The sequence below is a fragment of the Gymnoscopelus microlampas genome, assembly GCF_963454915.1.
Source record: "Gymnoscopelus microlampas genome assembly, chromosome: 13".
In the NCBI taxonomy this organism is placed as follows: domain Eukaryota; kingdom Metazoa; phylum Chordata; class Actinopteri; order Myctophiformes; family Myctophidae; genus Gymnoscopelus; species Gymnoscopelus microlampas.
This window is the reverse complement of record NC_139950.1, coordinates 18627553-18643365: the sequence shown is the minus strand read 5'-3', so window position 1 is coordinate 18643365 and position 15813 is coordinate 18627553. Positions and strand designations below refer to the sequence as shown.

At 38.2% G+C, this 15813-nt stretch overlaps 1 protein-coding gene across 1 annotated transcript in view; it reads left to right on the top strand.

The window, feature by feature from the left end:
- The window catches only part of prim2 (DNA primase subunit 2), a 48413-nt gene that overhangs the window by 3246 nt on the left and 29354 nt on the right, over positions 1–15813 (top strand). The window contains exons 5-7 of the mRNA XM_084076737.1: positions 626–746; positions 3043–3138; positions 3375–3512. Of these exons, the coding sequence (XP_083932863.1) occupies positions 626–746; positions 3043–3138; positions 3375–3512 (355 nt within the window). The remainder of the gene's footprint in view (positions 1–625; positions 747–3042; positions 3139–3374; positions 3513–15813) is intronic.

The following is a 15813-nucleotide window of genomic DNA, read 5'->3' as shown; positions in this document are numbered from 1 at the left end:
AAGACCTGAGGCCGATTCTACAAAACACACACACACACACACACACACACACACACACACACACACACACACACACACACACACACACACACACACACACACATATGATAGAGAGAGATATATATATATAGAGATAGAGAAGTGACGTGCTATGAGCTTGTATATCTGCTATTTTTTAATAGCCAAAGTATAAAATTTGACTTTTTAGCTAAAATCTAAAACAACACGGATGCTTTCCCGGTCTTAACGGGTTGAGCCTCAATCTGCAATTTCTTCAATTGGTTGGCCCTATGTAGAACAGCATAAACACATCTATACCCTATAGAATGTATACAACGATAATACCAAAACATTGTATACAACGATAATACCAAAACAACTGAATTTTATATTCTTTTACATATTGCGCTAATTGTTTAGGATACAGAGTGCTGGTGTAGGGGGGCTCCTTTCACACTTTTTCACAAATCCCAGATTGGGACTTGGCCTAAAAAAACAACAACTTTTCAGTTGGGATGTTAATTTTGTTGCTTTAGTTTAATCCCATACTATAAGTCTGGTTCATGAGATTGTTTGATATATGTCAACCGTTGATAAAGTGTTTGGTTCCAATGTGTTGTTAAAGGGAGGATCTCAGGCGATGGTTCATACAGCAAGAAGTTGACCTCTTCCGCTACCGTTTCAGTGACCTGACCTCCAAATACAAAAGTGAATTTCTGCACCGGAATAACCTGCAGTATGATACGGTGAGCTTTGTGAAATATAGACCGGGTGCATTGTCTTCCATAACATAATAAAATTAAATGGATACAGATCAAGATTTTTATTGCCTGGGTATGTTTGCACCTGCTAGGAATGCTGGGTGACTTTGGTATAATCAGTGTATAATAATAGCAACGTATGTACTATATAACATATGCAATGTACATATTGCACAGGGAGACTTAGATATATTTCATAATCTGTGGTGACGATGTATTAAATATTTATACATTACCTCAGCCCATCATAATTATAAACGGTGGGTTATTTAAATACAGTAGTACATGATAGCTTTGCAGTCAATAGGTCTTCAAGGTATATTAATTGGCAATGATTAAAATGCCAATCTTTTTTCACTTTGGTGCAGGACACACATCTAAAATCATTTGGAATCCTGGATTGAGTTTCTCATTATGCCTGGCAGCCCTCCTGGTTAAGCCTGATTTATACTTGCTGTACAACAGAGTATAAATTAAGTAAAGTATAGAAAATTGTTGTTTTAAAGCCTTAATGAACCATATCCTAAACAATATGCAACCTGATGTTATCCTGATGTCAGATTTAATCTACTGACTCGATTTATTTGGGATTCATTTTGATATTGTACTGAGATTACTTTCAGTATTTCAAATGTTTGCCACCAGATGGAGCTGTCTGATCACAGTGTATGTGTTGGTTGGACATAACAATTAAGATAAAGATTTGTGAGTAATATTAATCAATTTTTATCTAAGATACTTGAATTGGCACAATGTCAGATGCAATTAGGCCTGACCATTATTATTTTTTGCATCCAAATCAATTAGATTTTACACTGAGCAGTAAACCCATGGAAATATGATCCAAATCCCAAACAGGGTCTCCTTTTAGATGGTAGTTGACAGATTAACACTCGCCTTTTATTTTATTTTAGTGGTTGGATGATTCAGCTGTCCTGAGCAACATAAAACAAGTACAACAATGGTTGGTTCAATTTGTTGATTCAGACTGGAAGGGGAACAAAAATGATGTCCTCCACTCCGAAATAAATCTTGTTTTGGGGTCAACAGACTTCCAGACATTTATTATTCTTTTCAGTCAGACGGAGCTTTTCAAGTCCTGAATGAGCTGGATGTGCACAATGCACAGTCTGCACTGTTGACTCAATTTGTTGACCTTCTACAACAGTGATTCTCAAACATTTTCATGTCAAGGACCTCCAGGTTGATTTGTATTTGGCCAGGGACCCACATCTGAAAATATTTTTGGCTAGGGAACCCCATAAGAGAAGAGTTAGTTATTTTGATTCTATATTATAAACTAATATTGCTCGCGAAGCCCTGAAACCCCCTCAAGGACCCCTGGGGTCCCCTGACCTCACTTTGAGAACCACTGCTCCACATTACACACAACCACATCACACATCACCAGTGTCGACTCGAGAAGCACAAGGTCAAACCCAGAGCGCTCAGGAAAAAAAAGATTCCACAATCCCAGAAGATCAGATAGCGGGGAAGTGACGGCACAAGAAAAGGGAAAGAGCTTAGTAGGTTTTTTCCCCCCTCACTTCTTAATTGAGACAAGGTAGGTTAGATTGAGATGGGGGGGCAGATAGCAGAAGGGAATCTGATTAGGGAGGCGAGGAGGATGTGACGTACTTTGTGAAGAGAGACATTTTCAGGTTACAATGGAGGACTCAGTTGGGCATGGTCTCCAAGTCCATTTATTTTCTGCCTGTGTACGGTAGGTTTAGGTACCCTAGAAACTGTGTAAATCAAAAAGTGGGTGAAATTATTTTTCTTACAAGCTCATATCGTTTCAGGACACAGAAGAAGAATAGTGATAGAAATGGAGAACAAAAAAAAAGGTCAATATTTATTTCAAAGCTACCAAAGATATTGGTAGCTTTGAACTTGTAGATCGCCTACTTGCCCCAAACTATTAAAATCCAGAATTTATAAAACACACGTGTTACACAACTGTCTTATTATCATTATTTTTTCTTTTATTACGGGTTGAAATTGTTTTAAAGAAGCTTACTAGTGTGTTCAGTATTCGGCAAAATGCTGACATGAACATAGCTAGCTACGTTGAAGTCCAATCACTTTCAAGTGTTGCAGCCATTGGAAAGTCACTCTTTCATTTTTCTTTAGCTTTAATGCAGCACATCAGTTTGACAGAATGTGTGTACATCAATAATGCCACATGATCACCACTGGCATCAAAGTTTAATGTATTTACACAAGTTCTCCCTTTGCAGTCCGTCATGGAATTTCATCAACTTGATCAATGTCTCCCCAGATTAGCGCAGATGAAAAGGGAACCCTGGTGGATAAACTCGTCAAATCCAGCTTCGCTGGCAGTGGAGCCAATGTGGAGGAGCAAGACTTCTACAAAGTGAGTTACTGATCTCTCTTCTGCATTAACGAAAGTTATGGAAGTCGCTCACAGTTCATAGAAACTTTTTAATGGGATAAAAAGGAACACTCCCAGCGTTAAATGAATACATATACATTTGGGTTTTAAGAGACTGATTTCCTTGTGTGTACCGGTATGCATATATCCATACAGTTAGGTTAGTATGCTTATTGAAATGTCTTCATTACACTCCTCATCTTTTTCCAAAAATATAGGTTCCTTTTCAAGATGCTTTGGATCTAGTAAGGACCAGGAAGGTCTACCTGAAAGCAGGCTATGCGTACATTCCTCACCAGGACATCGTCACCATTGTTCTCAATGACTTCCGCACAAGACTGTCTAAAGCCCTTGCAGTAAGTGACCTTATCACTGCATTACCTCTAATTACATTTTTGTTGTTTAGTTGTTGTTGTTTTTTGGGGGGGGGGGGATTATAGTGGGTTTATTTGCGTCCTGACTGAATATACTTCAATACTTCAAATCAACAATAAAAGAAAGTGGTCCGCACTCAGAAAAAGTCCGTTTATTTCTTTTTTAATCATCCATTTTATGTCCTTCACAGCCACAAAACCTCTTAGGCCAGTGTGTGTCACTGACAAAGGCCGGTGGCATAAAATGGATGCTTAAAGAAATCACCTGACTTTTTCTGAGTGTGACCGTCTTTATTTGATTTTTCTCTAGAATTATAGTTTGAAAACATGTTTGGCCATTATACACAAAAATAACATTTTGTGGGGAAATGCACTTACAGTATTTGTTACTGTTGATCATTCGTTACTGATATCTTATCTTCCCAGAAACATTCCATATTGTAGCATAAACATGGTGATGTACGAGTTGGTCCATGTCATCAATGGATTTCAGAAAAGTTATGCCATGTTCGAGCAGTAAGGCTGTGCTATGACTATTGGCACCATGAGACCCTTAGAATGTATAAAAGCTACACTTGCGTGACAATAACGCAAAAGTGATTGTGTACAAACTGCTACCATTACTGGAATAATTACTGGCAATTTTACAGGTTGGTCAGCTAGTCTACCTGCAGTTTTGTGGAAAATGGTTGGAGATATTAACGGCTCCCTTTTCTACAATTTTGTTTACTCGAGGAAAGTAATTGCCCGAACGTACATCGGATGACGTAGACCATGACATTACGAGTGTTTATGATTAATAATGGGACCGTTGGGTAGTACCATTGCAACCGAATGAATCACAGTCCTTTTGTTATGAATATTAATTGGAATATCTTCTTAAAATATTTTGGTAAACTTAACGTTTTATGTGAAGAGTGGAGTTCTCAACTATTGTAGAAGTTGTTCATTTACATAAAAGACACAATGTTACCACAAAGAAGGCACACACACTATGTGAACACTTATGTGCAGCCATAGAGATTGGTAGTAAAAGCGGCATGTAACTTTTTTTTTAAATGTAATTTTGTCCAATCTGTATGGTAGAGTATGTTAATACAATATAATTTATACAATTGGGGTGGTTGTAATTAATCTCCCTGCTCTTCTATTGAGACATTTAGATCGTGTCAAAGGTCATGTCTCACCTAGACACAGGATCTGACATGAAATGAATACTGACCTGGTGGTCAAGATCCAATGTATCCCCTGAGCAAGCAAGCAGGCTCCATTAGCTCAATGGTAAAAATATCAGCACTTGTGCAGGAAACCGGGTTCAAATCCGGGGTAGAAGAGGAAGGTTACATAGTGCAGCTTTAAATGAGATAATTACAGCCAGGAATGGGTAATCAATATACATTGGAAGAATGAATGAATCAGCCAATTTAGGGATAGGGCTTGAGGTTGATTGAGCCCTTAATACGTAGTTCTTACTCAATACTAAACAATAAACAATACTGTTTGATTGGCATCTCTGGACAAAAAGATTGTATTTGCACACATCTGTCAAAAGGACACAAAAGCCAGAGATCTTAATTCACATATTGTCCTTTAATAATGTTTACTTTATACATGTCTGCCTCCATATTAGAGTAATAAAAAGAAACCTCAACATATTAACAAAGCAGCACTTACTGTAGCAAATCACAAACGCAAAATGACACATATTGCACATTACACAACCAGAGATAAGAACTCCACAAAGCTATTGCATAACCCCTGCAGCCTCAAGCAACATTATGAAAAATGTAATTGCCGTAGGCACAAAGAGTTTTTAAAATGGTTGAGGTTACCTTGGTGTAACCTATATCGTCTACCAGAAGGTAAGAGCTCATACTTAACCCATAAAACCAGGGAAGATTTAGATTTTAGATTTTTTGACATATACAAGCTCATAGCGCGTCACTTTGTGCCACGATATGAGCTTGCATGTCTACTATTTTTTTTAAATCTTGAACATTTGTACAAATCTTTTTTGCTTCTGGAGGTCCCTGCAACTAAATATTTTGAGATGGGGTCGGCGGTCAAATTCATATAATTGTGGGTGGTCCTTGACATGGAAAACATTTCAGATCCACTGATAGCAATATAGGGTTTTCAGAAAACTGATTTAGAGGACATTTGTAGAATCGGCCTCAGGTCTTAATGGGTTAAGAACATATTCTCTGTGCTAGCCTGAGTGCTGACTGCTCAAGCATTGACTGGAGGGGGTCTGGTGTTCATTCTGTTCAGTCTGTACTTTGTGCCAGACGAACAAGGCAAACCTACTGTACAGTGGGCATGCTATACCATGCTTACATCCCATACATCATTATTACGCCTGAAACTATTGATTATTTTCTTAGTGATTATTCTATTGATGACTTTTTGAATCAAGAACACTTCTTTTTTTGTACTTCAACGATCAATCGATGCAAAAAAGTCTTAATTAAAAAAAAAATATATATATATATACATATACATATACACACACACACACACACACGCTGCCTACAAGCAGTGTGTCTGTGGATTCGTCTATATATATACACACATACATACAGTATTTGATGCATTGTGAGCTTGTAGATCGGCTGTTTGGTATTGTATTTAAAAGTTGTTTATTTTATTAAAATATATATTTTTAATAATCTGTTAAATCGATTTGTTCGATTAACTTTTGCACCCCATACTGACTATGCTCTCTAATACAGCCTTGTAGAATAAAACAAAGTATCCTTCTCTGATCCACCCCATGCACCCTGACTCTGTGTAAAAAAAAAAAAAGTATAATCTCTGCTTCCAGCTAAAGCTGTTCTTCAATTGAACGTACTTGCAGAAGCAGACCTGATCACTGGACTATGATCCCCCAGTGACGTCTCTCAGACGTTCCTCACATCTTAACACATAAAAACCGAAAAAGCAAACCCAAATCTTGTCTCCTTAGCACAGAAAAGTTTGAGAACTACTGCTTCTGAAGAATCAGCCTCAGATCTTAACCCATTTAGAGGCAAATAAAAAAAAATCGTATTCAAAAATGTAAAAAGAATTCCTGTTGCCAGCTATACACATAGCATCATGTTAAATAACACAGATGATTTACTGGTTTTAAAGGTATAACTTATTGACTTTCTTAATGGGTTAAAACAAGTTGGCATCACATCAATACACACAACTTTATTTCAGTGAAACGAGCCGAAGGACTTTATTGTTTATTATCCATCTGATTTGTTTGCCACTAATCTGTGGCTGTTCAACAACACTTGTCCCATTTGGTTCTTACAAAAGCCACACTAGAGGAAAGGGCTTTCGCTGCATGGGAAAGGTTAACAATGCAAAGCATTTCAGTTGGCAGGCAGATGGAGAGGACATTGTTGGCTCAACCAGTGAATCTGAAGTGATGAATTCAGTCTAACTTCCTTGTTTTAAAGAGTTCACTGTTATAGCAGTCAGACATCATCTATACTGTACGTTTTGATGAAGCGTTGTTTCATTATTTACACTTAAGAGTGTTCTTGAAAAAATATATATATATTTCTATTTTTACTACTATAAAACTGTTAAAGTTAGGAAGTTAACCCATTAAGGCCTGAAGCTGATTCTACAAATGTCTTCTAAATCCCAACAATATTCAGAAAAACGTATGTTTCTATATCAGTGGTCCTCAAACTTTTTCATATCAAGGACTCTCAAAATTATAAGTATTTGGCTGCCGACCCCCATCTCAAAATATGTTGTTCTAGGGACCCCCCAGAAGCAAAGATTTGAGTTAAAAATGTTCGCTTTAAAATATGTATATATATATATATTCAAAGATCTGCACATTTTCACGATTTTTCAAAAATAACGGATCTACAAGCTTGTAGCGCGGCACTCGGTGCCGCGCTATGAGCTTGTAGAGCTGCTATTTTTGAATAGCCAAAGTGTAAAATAATGCTTTTTATAAAATAAAAAAATATTATATATATATATATATATATATATATATATATATATATATATATATATATATATATATATATATATATATATATATATTCTACAAATGTCATTTCAGGATGGGTAGTGAACCGTACCAGCCAAGATGTTGCTATCTTTTAATGCATCGGGAGCCCTGTGATGAATTAGGTGTCAGTCCTATTCATCTCAGTAAATGAAAACCTACGCTGTGTGCACACTTACCTCCAGTGTTAGTTGAAACAGTGGCTGTTGTACCATACCATAAAATGGGTAGATTAATTTGTCATTTACTTTGGGCACCGGTACATACCAAGACTTACTAGTTTCTGTATGTTAATGTTGAAATGGATTACTTATTGGAAAATGCCTTCTGCAACATGGTATTATTCTATTTGATGGTTAAGAGTCGAGCAGTGTATCCACCAGTGAAGGTAAAATCAAAACATTAAGCCAACACACTCCCAAGGAGAGCTGAATACCCCCCCCCCCCTTCTTTTAACCATGTGAATATGACAGCTGGTAGCTTGGCAGAAGCTGTCCTATTTGTGGGGATACTTGCAGTGGAAACCGTCTATCATACATACTTGCATTGCACTGAATAACCCAACTCTGTGGGGAAGGACAAATCGGTTATGAATAAAACCCCAGTAAATGAAATGCAACTATTGTGGACATGTCCGAAATGCTAAGGTGCCCGGGTAGCACAGCCTGGGGCAAAGTACCTGTTCACCATCGCAGTCTGGATGTTCGAATCCACTGCAGTGCAATGCATCCACCTTGGCCAAGCGTATGTATACGAACCCAATTGGCTTTAGGCCTGTCACAATCCTATATTAATCCATTTAGACCTGAGGCCGATTCTAAAAACGCCTTCTAAATTTTCTGAACTTTTCTAAACTTCAAATATTTCTTCAAAAATTACAATAAATGTATGTTGCTATATACTGTACCTAGCAACAGGAACCCCAAAATGGGTTCCCGTCCGGAAAGGTATAGTTACAAATAGGGGTTCCTGCCCAAAATGGGTTAAAAATGTCTAATGGGAGGAAGGGTGGGCGGACCACAGCCCCTATGACTCAGACATAACCATAAACAAATCCCAATACGCCCATATGTAAGAATGTCACTATGACTCAGACATAACCATAAACAAATCCCAATACGCCCATATGCAAGAATGTCTCTATGACTCAGACATAACCATAAACAAACCCGACACCCCCATATATATAGGCGCATATGGAGATCCGGTTGTCCATAGCCTCAGATCCAACTGCTATATATATGGTTATGCACATATTATGGGATCGGCCGACTTCCAGAGCTTGTGGCCATTTCCTTAAGTATTTCAAATTGTAAAATGATAAAATATGGTCTATTTTGGCCATAGTACATTATTTGTTTCGATTGTTGGTACAGGTCATTGTGAGTCATTTCTTTGTATATTCAATTTATTTCTCATATCTGCACTGTGCAATGTTTGTTCAAAAAGCTTAAAAGGCAAACACAAATGTAATTTTTATTTATATATTCCAATGTTCATTGCCAAAAAAAAGCGACTCTTCTGCAGCAGCCTGGGGCTCATCACTGGCAGGTGAGCCAGTAGGCAACAATAGCAGTGCAGCACAGAGATGTGCGGGGAGTCGTGCTAATTGGCATAACGACTAAATTGTGAGAAGAAAGGGGGACGATAATTGGCTACTCTAAAATTCCCCACTTTGTTTGGAGAACAGTGAGGCCACCGAGAGAACACAGCGTTTGTTTGACGTAGAGTTGACGTAGAGTTGAGCAACTTATCTACCAGTGAAAGTGAAATCAACACATTTATTATGCCAACACACTTCCCAAGGAGAGGTGAATGCCTTCTTTCTTTTTTAACCATGTGAACATGACAGCTGCTAGCTTGGCAGACGGCGACCCCGTCCTATTTGTGGGAATGCGTACAGTAGCTCCTATCATCATACACTTATATTTCACTGAATTTCGAAGGGGTGGGAAGGACACATAAATAAGTTATGAATAAAACCCCAGGAACTGAAATGCAACTTTTGTGTCCCTCGTATGCTCTGATGGTGCTGAGTTAACGTGAAGAGGCCAGTTAAGGGGGATCAGCAAGCCTATTGCCAGGCAGAAACCTTGTATCTCCATATTTCATCTTTTTATGTTTTTTTTCTCTTAAATCAATGCCCTATTATATACTTTGTTATATGCCAGTGTTGCTTAAAAGTAGCAAAAATGGCAGATAAAAGCTCATTAGTCAATTTTAATACATGAGGATAAAGTTGAAGCTGTGGGTGTGTGTTGTGTATGAGTGTCTGTATGTGTTTAACAGCAAAGAGTGCGCAAAGTTTGTGCTCTTGTTAATCAATTGTCCCAAAAAAGTATTCCAGTCAGGTGCGTAAAGCCAAACAAAAGACCAAGAAGACAAAAGGAATGTTCGCACACCAACATAATAAAGGGTATGTCCGCAGAGCTTTGGCAGATGCAAAAATATGTATTTTTAATTATCCATATTTGTGAATTTGTAAATTGGATCATGCTGTTTTTCTAGTGATTAACCATGGTGATGTTCTTTAATATTAGATTATTCATAAGATGTCTTTTTGATCTGTGTGTGTGTGTGTGTGTGTGTTCTGAGTTACACATGAAGGATCCTCTGATTGACTATTTTGTCCCTAGGACACTGGTGTGCGTCTTTACTTTTCTTTGCAGACTGAGGTTTTTTGTAATGAAACATGTATCTGCTCCCACCTACCCTGGCCTGTACACCCTTTTTGGTAGCACTTGCTATGCTCGTGTGTGAGCATTCCTTTTTGTCTGTCTGTGTTCCTAGATAATGCCCAAATATAGACATGTCTGACGTCGCAGTACTCAGAAAAACAACTAACGCACCTCCTCCGTTCCTTGGTGCTGAGCTAAACTGTAAGAACAGTAACGTAAGAACAAAGCGGGGCCAGCAACTCACTTCTTTAATGCTCCAAAGGTTATTTATTTATAACAAACAGCAAATAGTATACAACGTTTCGACCCTTCCGGTCTTTTTCAAGTATAAACAAGAAAACAGGAAATTACATCCTTTTCTAAAAAAATGAATAAATTGGTTATCAGCCCCACCCTGGTGCTCAGTGGCGTTACCAAGACTTACATGATTTCTTTATAAACATTTCATATATGACAACAATTCATCTTTTACATTTTAAATTTTTTTTTTTTAGAAAGTATCTTTTTAAAAAGAAATATATTAAAACCACCTAGCTGAGAGAGGGACGAAATGGGGACCTCCCCCCCACTACATATTGAATTAGATTGTGTTGCAGATTACATTTCTTCTTAGATTTAATACTGTAGGTTCATAGACTTGTTCCAGGATGTTGGATTCGTGTTAAACATGTATTTTCAGACGGTTAACCTTTGAACCCCTCAATATTAAGTCAACTTGACAGTTAGCTTTTTCGTTTTCCCTCTACGCCAACATGTAGATCTGCTATTTTCTGCTAATGTTCCCCATCACACAAAGATTTTGGCGGACCCCCTGTAGTTACTCTGAGGACCCCCTGGCGGTCCCGGACCCCCTATTGGAAGACCCATGGTCCATGGTATATACGTTAACTTACTTGCTAGTGGTGAATGGTGTCCTACTTTCACCACTAATGCCTTAAATACTTTGTTACAAGGAAAATAATTTTTCGTCAGGTTAAAAGCGGTTAATTCCAGAGTGAGTGTCTGCTTTAAGCATGTATTTTATCCTATTGTTATCTTATATCTTGGCCTTGGATTCCTGGTACTACGCAGACGGCTAATGTTCAGGTCTGAAAAGGCGGTGGGCGCCAATTTAAATTATGGCAATAGAAAGCTGCATGAATCATGCTCATCCCTGTTGGCAATGCGAGCTTACTGTTAATTTTCTTGTCACAGACTCGGTTACATAATATATGCTCCACTACCGAAGAAAACATGATGGAATTCTGTGATGGGGTGAGGTAAAAAAAAAAAGTCACTTGTGGAATAATGAGACGGAGTGCATAAGCCACTGTCTAGGTTAGCCAGAAATTGTTAGGAGTTTCCTATGCATGCAGATGAGACTTCAGGTTGGCTTGTAATTTTGCGCTTATGGAAATCAATGATGGATGCCCCAATTTGACGGATTTAGTCAAGTGATTAGGCCAAGTTTATATCAAGTTATTTTATTATTTAACCACCTAAGCCTTATGTACTTACTTGTACAACAATTACGAATATTGCAGATCTAAAAGCTCACAACCTTTTGCGACGTGCTATTCTGGCTTTTTTTTTTTAACTCTTTGAACATTTGCACCTGTAAATATAATGCCCAAAACAGGGACGTCAGGATGAAAGTGCTTAATAGCACTTTAACTAAATGGAAAAAGAGAAGAGATTCTATATTTTTGGACCCTAGTCAACATTGTGAATGTGTTTGCAAATCACCACTTACAAAGTCAGTGTCATTAAATCTTGCACCGAATATCAACAGAATAAGCTGCCTGCTGGGAATAAGTTGTTTACTGGCAGCACTGACTCCTGATTCAAATCTGAAATTGCCAATACACTAATTAACCACACCAATGCTAATGCATGCTAATTAACCACACCAACGCTAATGCATGCTCATCAACCACACCAATGCTCAACACACCAGCATGAATATACAAACTGATCAGGAAAGTTGCTGGATTTGTAAAAAAGGAAAGGTGATATTATCACCTTGTTGTCTTATATCATGTTTTGTGAAATTACTGCTGAAATCCATTGCAAGTCACGGCAGTCACTGACTTGATCAAAACCTGACTTTTCAGTATTTTTTTTTTTAAGTTTAATGACACTGGATACATGTGATGAATATGGTCATTATGTGATCAATGCCCTATATACTGCATCATACGACGCTATTTTTGAAAATGTTGAAAGATTTCTGGGATGAGGAAAGGGTTCAGACTTGATTTCATTTCATTGACGTACTGTAGTTACACTACTGGGATGAATTATTTGTTGATTTGCTCATTGAGATGCAGAACAAATACCTTTTTTCCTTACGCTGTGCAAGTATGCATGCCAAGAATGAGAAAAATAACTGCTTTGAGATGGTTAAATATGCATTGGTTGCACTGGGAGAGCGGTCGTCACATTGAGGAAAATATTCCCACTCGTTGGTGGCATTGATGAGGTCGCTCCTTGTGAGCAGCCTGTGCTTTTCCCTCAAGACACTGACTTGGTTATGGATTTATTCATTCTCAATACACTGTAGATTGTGAATTCTAATTATTTGTCTTTGCCTCATGGAAAGAGGACAATGTTGAAATATTAACCACATGAACTCTAACATCCCTATCCTGGGCATGCCATAATAATAATAGGCGAACACGTGACGAAAATAGGCTAAATATATTCTTCAAGATTGTATAATTTGCCTCTGTATTGGGAAATGAGTGCGCACCAAGTATTTTGTATAGTGGTATATATTGCAGTAATAATGTGTGCTTGTCATAAAATCCAAAGGCACACTTGCAGATGCCTTACGGCACAGCAGTGTGCCTCGCCACCCCTTTTGGGAACCACTGTAGTACAGAGTATGTTAACCCATTAAGACCTGAAGCCGATTCATCCAAATGTATTCTAAATCCCAACAGTATTCTGAAAAAAGTATGTTTCTATATCAGTGGTGCTCAAAGGAGCCACACAATTATATGTATTTGGCCACCGACCACCATCTCAAAATATTTTGTTCCAGGGACATATCAGAAGCAAATATTTGAGTTAAAATGTTTGCTTTAAAATAATATATATATTCAAAGATTTGCACACATTTTCACGATTTTTCAAAAATAAATCTACAGCTTGTGTATCTGCTATTTTTGAATTCAAAAATAGATCTACAGCTTGTGTATCTGCTATTTTTGAATAGCCAAAGTGTATAATAATGCGTTTTAGCTCAAATCAAAAAATTACACAGATGCGTTCCTGAGGCCGATTCTACAAATGGCCTCTAAATCAGTAATTCTCTACAAGCTCATACATAAAGCTCATAACTTCCTGGTTGACGTATTTTTGGAAATCGCCTGTATCTCGCCTCCTGTGTTTTACTATGTTTTTTTTTTTTGCGAGACATGCTATTTTTAACGCCCTATAACAAGCAAGCGGGGGGTCGCGATTAGGGATGGAGCTCGAAAACCGGGTCCATTATATACCCGGGCATGAATTTATCGAGACCCGGTTTTCGATAAGCTTTAGGCTTGTCGAGCCTGTTATCGAGTGTAGCGGCCCATGACGTCATGTCTAAACTATCAAAACAAGAGGCGATCAAGAAATAAATCTAATCACCCACGCTGGCACAAACATGTTGGTCTAAAAGTGTATTGATAGCTGCAAGTTGTGCCAAACAGCGCTGCCCGGAGCGTGTCCGTCCCTCAGTCTATCGTTGCCGAAAATGGCAGATCTACAAGCTCACAACATGGTGCGAACAGACGCAGTGTGAGCTTGGAGATCGGCCATGTTTGGTGCGTGACACCGTCGTACGATGAAGTATACATTGCGCTTTTAAAGTGACAGTACACACATTAACCGTTTCTTCAATATTATTTTCCAAAAGTAAAAAGGTCACTTGCCTTCTGTCTGTTAGAAAAGTACTGTATTTGAAGGCCCTAGTAAAATGTAGTGCAAATGATATATTTTGGTTAAAACAAAGAAAAAAGAATAGAAAAAATAACTATGCATTTTTTGTTTATAAAAAGTTGAAGAGACATGGAGATTTTATAGTAATTGTTACAGTACTATTCATAATATAAAGCCATTTAACACTTATTGCACATTATATGAATGGTTGTTTTAATGATAGGCAAAAATATTTTTTACTTTTGTCATCTTCATTTAATTTTAGATAGTGGTCAGCCACAAACTCACTGTCACAACTGGCCAATAAAAAAAGATACCGGATCTGTTCAGAATTTTTCGCCTCACGTCTTTTTTCTTAATAATAGAAAAAGATCGATAGTGGGCTCGATAAAAGCTCGGTTCGATAAGCAGGCTCGATAAGGTGCTCATTATCAATAAAAATTAACGAGCTCCATCCCTAGTCGCGATGACATACTTTTTCCCTGTGAAACCCCCCGTGATTAGCAACGATCAGGGGACCGATCGTACTGGAGATAAATATTCTGTGACTACTTGAAAAGGTAAGAAAATCGCTGGCAGTGGAGGATTTATTTATGCATTTATTCTGGCAGTGAATACGTTAATGGGTTAAGCCTCTGATGTACAGTAGCATCATGTGTTTCAAACCTCCTTTTGAAGGCAAATTATTTATTGAACAATCTGTGGTGTCCCTTTTGTCTTCACTGCACAATAACTGCAGCTGTAAGCGCGAAGGTCCTTTTCAGCGTATGACCAGTCTATGTAGTTTTGTAACGTAAAGATGAAACAGGAAGACACTGGTATGTAATACTACTGTCTATATATTCTAGTGTTTCAGTTAGGGCCCTTTGTCAAGATGACAGCCACAGTAAAAGACTTGCACACCATATAACATGCCTACCAAACTGATTGGAACTTACTAGAAACCCGAGGAGTCAGCGATACACGCAGGAAATGAATATCCACGCCGACCACAATCCTTTTTACACCAATAAATGCTTGTGACTCGTCTAACCTTGAGTCTCTACAGTCCATTAGACTCTCATCATCTGCCAACATGTGGAAACAGCAGACAGCCATTATGAAAAGTGTTGAAATATCCCCCCTGCGGGATATAACCTTCACCGTCTGATAAACCACTGGTTCTCAAACAGACCCCCAGACAGGGTTGCCAGATCTGCTTCTCATAATTTCCCCGCAAGATTTTATTTGAAAATAGACGATCTGCAAGCTCACAATGCGACGCCTTGTGAGCTTGTAGATCTTCTGTTTTCAAATAGCTGATGTACATGTTAAAGTACTCATGTGGCCCATAGTCGCTTCTTTTGGGATGGTTTTCCTAGACCTGGTTGCTTGTTTCTCTCATGGAATCTGGCAACACTGCCCCCAGATAATGTATTTGGCCACGGACCCCCATCTGAAAACATTGTTGTGCCAGGCTCCCTCTCCATACTACATATGTGTCGTTAAAATGTTTCAAAGAATATTCAAAAACTTATTTCAAGTTATTTTTTGCTCAAGCTTGTAGATGGGCTATTATCAGAAATCCGATGTATAGGGTTAAAGTAGTTAAACTGATAGTGATGCTATACTAACAAATGTTGCTGGTGACCCCCTGGAACCCCCCCCAAGGACCGCCAGGGGTCCCTGGACCCCACTT